Source organism: Diceros bicornis, chromosome 12 (assembly GCF_020826845.1).
Source record: "Diceros bicornis minor isolate mBicDic1 chromosome 12, mDicBic1.mat.cur, whole genome shotgun sequence".
NCBI classification, from domain to species: domain Eukaryota; kingdom Metazoa; phylum Chordata; class Mammalia; order Perissodactyla; family Rhinocerotidae; genus Diceros; species Diceros bicornis.
This window is the reverse complement of record NC_080751.1, coordinates 37,973,612-37,982,307: the sequence shown is the minus strand read 5'-3', so window position 1 is coordinate 37,982,307 and position 8,696 is coordinate 37,973,612. Positions and strand designations below refer to the sequence as shown.

Below are 8,696 nucleotides of genomic sequence, written 5' to 3'. Positions count from 1 at the left end.
GAACTTGGCTACTAGGGAGCAGTACAGAGATTGTGGAGAAGAGACCTGTAATCTTGATGTTGGCTGTTTGCTTAAAAAGGAAAAGGGAGGCAGTTGGGGAGAGAGGAGCGCAGGTTTTAAAAACTACTGGGATAGGGAAGGAAGGCTAGTTTTCCTTTGTTTTCAAGTTTCTTTCTGATTTCACTCCCATGCTTCCGGGCACCTAATAAACTCGAAACTCGCCGGAACGTCCCACCTAGTCGCCTGCCCTAGCTGTCGGTTCACCTGGGTTCCACGCCCGTGCAGCCGAGAAAACCCGGAGAACTGAACTCCGTTAAGGATGGGCGCCTGCCAGGGTCGGCGCGCGACCTAGGCTCAAGCATGCGCAGTAGACAGAGTCACCAGCGTGCGCGGGAAGCTGGGCCGCGTCCGTGTATGATTGGCTGCCGCGGCAGACTCCCACCCACCGAAGCGCAGCGCTGGATGCTGATTGGGTGTCGCCGCAGAGGCCGGACGCCACACGGAGGGCGAGGGAGGGGAGGCGGGAAACAGCTTAGTGGGTGCGGGGTCGCGCAGCTTCCTCAGGCAGGCGGTGGAGAGGTTTCGAAATGGCGGTGCAGCCTAAGGAGACGCTGCAGCTGGAGAGCTTTGCCGAGGTCGGCTTCGTGCGCTTCTTCCAGGGCATGCCGGAGAAGCCGACCACCACGGTGCGCCTCTTCGACCGGGGCGACTTCTACACGGCACACGGCGAGGACGCGCTGCTGGCCGCCCGGGAGGTGTTCAAGACCCAGGGGGTGGTCAAGTATATGGGGCCGACAGGTGAGGGCGGGGACCGCGCGGGCCCGGAGGTGGGGGACCCCGTGGAGTGAGCTCCTCTCGGGAAGTGGGCGGCCGGCGGGCTCTCGGGCGAGGACGCACGGGGGCGGGGACGTTTGTGAAGTCTCGTGGGCATCGCGCTCTGCGGCCCCTGGCTGGCCAGGTGGGGCGCCCGCCCCCCGCCCTGCGCTGAGTCTGTCCCTCTGCAGCTGCCCCGGATCTGAACTCATAACGAACACGTAGGGAGCGTTCACTACGTGCCAGGCGTTTTAATACATTCTGTTTAATTTTCCAGCAGTCGCGCGGGCCTCTGCTCCTCGGCACCTCGGCCCCCGTGCGTCTCATCACAAACGCCAACAAACCTCTATTACAAACGCCAGTCCAGGAGTGCAATTTAGAATAGAAGGGAGTAGGGGAGACCATTTTATGTCATGAGCGTGATTTTGCCCCGGTCCATTTACACCACTGTTTCAGCGCAGAGACCTGTAGTGGACTACTATTGATAGGGAGTGTGGCCAAGTGGTCAGGACCTCACACTCTGGAGCGAGATTGCCTGGCTTCAAGTCGCTGCTCCTCCACTTAGTAGCTGTGTAACCTTGGGCTAGTCGGGTGTGTCTGTGCCTCAGCTCCGCATTCAGTGCCTTCCGTAACCCCGCGCCCTCTCTCCAGCATCATCTCTGCTTGGGAAGCTACAGACTTCTCACCCTGTGTGAGCTAGATGTTCTAGGTGTTCTTTGTGTGTGTGTGAGGAAGATTGGCCCTGAGCTAACATCCACTGCCAATCCCTCTCTTTTTGCTAAGGAAGATTGGCCCTGGGCTAACTTCCATGCCCATCTTTCTCTACTTGATGTGTGGGATGCTGCCACAGCCTGGCTTGATAAGCGGTGCCTTGGTCCGTGCCTGGGATCCGAACCTGCAAACCCCAGGCCACTGAAGCTGGGCGCCAGAACTTAACCACTACTACGCGGACCTGGCCGGCCCCTCTAGATGTTTTATGTTGATCGTTTTCCTCCCTGGCTGGGTGGTGATAATGGAAGGAGCATTTTAGGGGGAGTAAGGAGTTGTGGGTTCTGGTCCTGCCTCTGTCACATGCAGATGGGATGTTACTGACAAAAGATGTTTCATTCATTAGACAGACATTTGAGTACTGCCATGTCAGGTAGGGTTGTAGACGCTGGGAGAACATAGACGAAAAGGCAATATCCCTGCTTTCACAGAGCTCACTCTGGAGAGGAAGGCAGAAATAATTACAATTATAGGTGAAAATCTATGGCACTGTGCTCCATAACAAGTTGTTGAAGAGGCATAGAGGCAGGATTGCCAAAGACTGAAGAGGTGGTACATGAGGGGCTAAATTCCACGGAGGCTTGAAGGACTAGGAGTTTGCTGGGGAGGGGGCCTGAAAAGGTAGATTGGTATTGCAGGAGCAGAAAAGGATGAGTGAGGAGAGTGGCCCCCAGGTGGGTGGAGTCAGAAGATGAAAGGCTTTTTATGTTGGGCTGAGATGTTGGAATTTTATGCTGTAGGCAATGAGAGGTCTGAAGAATTCAAGTAAAGATGGAGTGCCATGTGGGATCATTTTGGCTGTAGTGTGGTGGATGGGTTAGAAGGGGCTGAGAGTAGAGGTACTGGAGACCAGTTAAGACCAGCCAGAGAGAGTTATGGGTGGCTTCATAGTTAGTGATGATCTAAGTTGCTTTCCAGTTTTAAAAGTGATTATGTGACTCTGGTTATTTAAGGCTAGTGCACTTAGCTCTCTTATCTTTGTGTTATGCAGTTTAGAATAGTTTAAGCGTTTAATATTTATTTATTTATTTTTTTGTGAGGAAGATCAGCCCTGAGCTAACATCCGTGCTAATCCTCCTCTTTTTGCTGAGGAAGACTGGCTCTGAGCTAACATCTATTGCCAATCCTCCTCCTTTTTTTTCCCCCAAAGCCCCCAGTAGATAGTTGTTTGTCATAGTTGCACATCCTTCTAGTTGCTGTATGTGGGACGCGGCCTCAGCATGGCAGGAGAAGTGGTGTGTCGGTGTGCACCCCGGATCCGAACCCGGGCTGCCAGTAGCGGAGCGTGCGCACTTAACTGCTGCGCCACCTGGCCGGCCCCTAATCTGCTTTCTATCTCTAGATTTGCTTATTTTGGACATTTCATATAAATGGAATCATACAATGTATGGTCTTTTGTGACTGGCTTCTTTCACATAACAATATTTTCAAGGTTCATCTGTATTATCAGGACTTCATTTCTTTTTATTGCCAAATAATATTGCATTGTATGGATGTAACATTTTGTTCGTCCATTTGTCAGTTGATGGACACTGAGTTATTTCTTGAACCCATACTTGTAATTTTGTCTACTCATTCTTTCCTATTGTGCCAGTGAAGAGACGAGCCTTTGCTGTGGCCTGGATCCCATCCCATCTTCTCAGAGATGGCTTTCTGTTGATAATTTCCTTTTCTCTGTCTGCATCATTCTGTTGGCACTTAGACTTATTTACATCCTTTCAGTTACTTTTCTCTGTCTTCAACATCTAGTGATACATTATTATAATAAAGTCCTGTGAGATGGGTTAGTACATAGCAACAATTTACAGATAAAGAATCTGAGTCACCGAAAAATAAAGTTACTTTTCTTTTGCTGTCAGAACTCAGTAGGCATCTCCTGGAAGCCTTTCTTAACTCCCATATTAGGGGTACCTGGTTAGTTGCCCCTCTTACGTGTTCCCTGCCCTGAGACCTTCTCCCTACCCTGGACACAGCATTTATTCTGCTCTTTTCCTTGTGAACCCCAGCACCTGGCACAATACCCACATGTAGCATACACTTGATAATTGTCAGCTGAATGAGGCTGGGGGCTCCAGATTATTCTTGAAGAGAAGAATCTTGTACCAACCTGCAGTTCTTCCTTCTGCTATACCCCAGGTGGAGGCTGGGTAGCTTTTTCTTCCAGTTCCCTGAATTTTACACCAGGAGGTCAAGCTTACTTCCCAGCTAGTCAGACTTAAAAGATCCAGCCAAGCTCCTCACCAGGAACGTAGAGTAGCTGCACTTCAGACACTTGTCAGTAAATAAGACTCACAGCGCACTCTCACCCAGTGTGTCACAAGAACTCCTTTGAGAGAAGTAATATCTTTGGAGGATAGCCTTGGTGGTTGGGCAACTCCTCTGTAGATTAGTAATGGAAGTAGGGGAGGCCATGGGGTGGAGGGGAATCACCTCATTTGCTTCCTCACCCCACCTACTCTTAAGAAGTCACCACTGTTGTGAGCCTGTGTTCCTGTTGAATGTGTCAATAAAAAGATTTACCAATTGGTCTGGATTGCACTACCTAGGGCCAGGCAGATAACGTTGATGTGCAAAATAGTCAGATGTAAGTAATAGGGAGTGGTGGGGCTTGTGGATCTGAGGGTGCTTGTTCCTCCTGTGATAAGCATTCAAATTCAAATGCTTTAAAAACCCTGTGCTGGCATCGCCTACTGGATTGATGATTTAAGAGCCCTTTTAGAATTATGCTAGACCAGTGTTTTTTCCGTCTCCCTGGAATTGTTTTTGCTGAGTTGGACTTAACCTTTTGCCTTCTAAATTAAAGGATGATGTGAAACTCAGTGTTTTTGAAACTCATTGCCGTATATATTGGAAGTCGCTGACGATATTCACTGTCACATTTATAAGTGTCTCTGGGAGAAATTCCTCTCTGCTTTTGTATTAACTCTGGTTCATTGCTTTCCTTGAGCAAGTTGGATTTTTTTGATGGTGTTTCAGCATATGGATAATTTTACTTATGTGGAATTCAACTCGATGGGCTGATAGGGTGACCAATCATTCTAGTTTGCCTGGAACTGAGAGGGCTCCTGGGACGCTGGACTTTCAAGACTAACACTGGGAGAGTCTTGGGCAAAATAGGATGAGTTGGTCACCCTATGTGCTAGATAATAACGGAAATTATTTATTTATTTTTTGTGAGGCAGATCAGCCCTGAGCTAACATCCGTGCCCATCTTCCTCCACTTTATGTGGGACGCTGCCACAGCATGGCCTGACAAGCGGTGTGTCGGTGCTCGCCTGAGATCCGAACCGGGGCCGCCAGCAGTGGAGCCCGGGCACTTAACCGCTACGCCACGGGGCTGGCCCCAGGAAATAATTTAAATGGGCCTGCCATTTCACTCTGAGGTTCTGATCCTGAGTGAGTGCTTGTTTGGAGATGAGTCTGCTGCAGCCTGGATAGGCCTTAGTTCCCTCATATGCCTCTGGGAATGTGAGTACAGGCCTTGCTGAATGGGATTCTACAGTAAACATAATTCTCATGCAACTTGCTTTCTAAATGCAAACTAAAGAAACAGCAGTCTATTCAAGTCTTAAGAAAATGTGGCAGTATTGAACTAATGAGTTGAAAACTTGTGGCCTACATAGTGTTTTGCTAAAAGTTTGAATTAATTTCCTATGTTTTAAAAATTGGGAGATTTCATGAAATAATTCAGGTTTTGAGCTTCTTTTGAAAAATCTTCACAGTTGGAAACCGTGCAGAAATATCCTTGCAGTACAGCAGTGGGTTGCAGCTGAGTAGCTGCTCCCTCTGACCTAGTGTGTCCAGATCCTCCTTTAACCTGATGTGTTTTCCTTGTTTTGTCACAGTTCCCACCATTCTGTATGGTCTCTTTTGACGCCATTTGCCGTCTGTCAGTTCCTTTGGCTTTCTTTGCTCATTTGATACCTGCCTGCTCCCTGTAGATATTTGTTTACCAGTCCTGGATTATATTGTAAGGAATGTTCTAGGGAATAACCTTCGAAAGGCAAGATTTGAGCCAGTTTTCAGGATGTCTGATGGTGGGGATTCTTGTCTAGTACTTAGAACTGCTGTATTGATGTTGGAAGTATCAGCTGTGTCTTGCTGTACTTCACATGATCTGTTGGTAAATTTAGGTTGAATCTTTCATAAGATCCACAATTGTCAGAATAATCTACAAGTATATCCTGGATTACCTTTAAGTGAATAATTGGTAGTACTCATATTATATGAAAATTGAGTTTTGGTTCCATTTGATGGCGTGGGTGATTTTATTTGTTTTGTAAAGAAATTGGTATTTGCAAATCACAGTTAAGCTGAGACACTATTGTCCATCTAAGGTGGGTTCTCAACCTTGGCACTATTGACATCTTGGACTGAATAATTAATTCATCGTTGTGAGGGGCTATCCTCTGCATGTTTAACAGCATCCCTGCCTCTACCCACTGATTCCATTAGTCCGTGTCCCCTCTCTTCTCCCCGTTGTGACAACCCAAATGTCTCTAGACGTTAACAAACATCCTCTAGGGGAGCAAGATCGCCCCCACTTGAGAACCAGTGATCTAAGATGAAGACCAGAAAGTTTGAAAACTCTGTGTTGACTGGATAGGGAAAATAGATGTGCTCATACTTTATGGATGGTAATGTTAATTGACACAGCCAACTAAGGGGGATAGTCTGGCAGTATTTATCAAAATTACATATATCTTTAGATAAAATCCAGTTTTAGGGCTTTATCTTACAGATACACTCACATGTTTGGAGTATGAAGCATGTACAAGCTTGTTCATGCAGCATTGTTGTAATAGCAGAGACTGGGCACAACCTTATATGTCCATCAGTAAGAGACTAAATTATAGAACATCTGTAGAGTCACAGGATTGTTTGCTGCTGTAAATAGAAAGACGCTGATTATGTAATGATGGAACAATCTCCAAAATATATTAAAGTTAAAAGAAAAAACAATAACAAGATACAGAACAGTGTGTAGTATGCAACTATGTAAACGACGAAAAATTAATGCTTTATATTTGCTTGTGTGTGCATAGACTGTTCGGAAATATATTCTATATACTGATAACACTTGGGTGGTGAACTGGATGTGTAGGGGACAGTGGTGAAAGGGAAGTCTCCTTTTTGCTGTACCTTTTTGAACCTTTGAATTTTCAACTATGTTACTTAGAACATTTTGAAATGAATAATGACTAATTCATTTTTATGGACCTTTTGAAAAAAATTTAATTCTGTACAAATACTGTATAGTTATATAAGACTTTTATTCAAACTTGTGAAAAACAAATTATAAGAAAGGACAAGTAAGGTTAGCTGTATATGTGTATTTACTCATTCTTTTATCTTTGTATCTTCTCAGTTTTTTATTTTGATGCGTAAGCTCCGCAGGAGCAGCAGGCTGTGTCTATTCGCCATTTTATACCCCTCACCTACCAAAGTCCCTAGGACATGTAATAGGTGCTTGATAAACAGTGTATTGAATGAATGAATTACTGAGAGAACAACTAGCTTGGAGGGGAAGCATTGTGTTAGGTACTTAACACTTACTACTTCAAATCCTCAAATCTATAACATGTATTTTTAATGTTTTTCTTTAGGAGCAAAGACTCTGGAGAGCGTTGTGCTTAGTAAAATGAATTTTGAGTCTTTTGTAAAAGATCTTCTTCTAGTTCGTCAATATAGAGTTGAAGTTTTTAAGAACAGAGCTGGAAATAAAGCCTCCAAGGAGAATGATTGGTATTTGGCGTTTAAGGTAATTATCTTCCTTTTTAATTTAGTTCTTAAAGAGTAGAAAAAATGAAAATGCAAGAGAATTCTATTCTGTGCTTTAATATTTTAACTAGGTTGTGATAGTAAAATGCTTTGAGAAACTTTAATATTCTTTTAGCATGTAGTTTTTTTGTGTGTGTGTGAGGCACATGAGCCCTGAGCTAACATCCATGCCAGTCTTCCTCTTTTTGCTGAGGAAGACTGGCCCGGGGCTAACATCTGTGCCTATCTTCCTCCACTTTATATGGGACGCCGCCACGACATGGCCTGTCAAGCAGTGTGTCAGTGCACGCCAGGGATCTGAACCCAGGCTGCCAGCAGCGGAGTGTGCGCGCTTAACCGCTACGCCACGGGTCCGGCCCCTAGGATGTAGTTTTTAAAATCACAGTTTAATAGCAATTCAGAAATTCAGTAGATCCTTACTATGAGTATGAATACTCTGACATTTGTCACTATCCCTGAAACCTAAATAATAGCCTTTACATAAAGTTGAATACTAGCATTAAACAAGGATTTGATTTTACTGTTTTTGAGGTTATATCATACAGGTTTATAACATCCCAAATATCTCATTTATACACATTTGTATTGTGTTTGTATCTTTGTATGTGCCTTTCTTTTCCATTAGATTGTAATTTTTTGTAAGTGTGGAATTTGGTTTAATGGTGATCATGTTCCTTGCTGTGCCTAGGAAGGCTTATTGATATGCATGCTTCTAATGCCTTCATGGAGATAGTACTGCTATTTTGTTTTATTCAATGACTGTCTTCATTATTAGTCTGTAAGGTCGTGTTTTTGTTTGTTCATACACAATACCCGTACAGAGTAGGTTCTCAATAAATACTGGAGTAAATTAATGGTTAAAATGTTGTTGGGGAGGTGAGATTGATTTTTGAAAGGGAATAAATGTGTGGTAAGGGGGACAGTACTCTGGGCTTGTCATCAACAGTTTTTATTTCTTTTCTCCTCTGTCCCTCTGGGTGACCTTGGCAGATTTCCTAACTTTCTCCTGTGTTTGTTTCTCCATGAACAGTAAAATTAGAAGGTTTTTTTTTTTTTTTGGTGAGGAAGACTAGCCGTGAGCTAACATCTGTTGTCAATCCTCCTCTTTTTGCTGAGGAAGATTGGCCCTGGGCTAACATCTGTGCCCATCTTCCTCTATTTTGTGTGAGACGCCTGCCACAGCATGGCTTGATAAGTGGTAGGTCCACACCCAGGATCTGAACCCGGGCCACTGAAGCAGAGGACGTGAACTTAACCACTATGCCACTGGGCCGGCCCCAAGAAGGTTTTTAAGATGCGTTCTGACTTGAAAGTCCTTTGAGTTTTTTCTTGTG

General features: G+C 44.9%; 1 protein-coding gene across 1 annotated transcript in view; it reads left to right on the top strand.

The window, feature by feature from the left end:
- The first annotated feature begins 550 nt into the window (after positions 1–550).
- MSH2 (mutS homolog 2) overlaps positions 551–8,696 on the top strand; it is a 71,617-nt gene continuing 63,471 nt past the window's right edge. The window contains exons 1-2 of the mRNA XM_058551290.1: positions 551–798; positions 7,188–7,342. Coding sequence (XP_058407273.1) covers positions 588–798; positions 7,188–7,342 — 366 coding nt within the window. The 5' untranslated portion in view covers positions 551–587. The remainder of the gene's footprint in view (positions 799–7,187; positions 7,343–8,696) is intronic.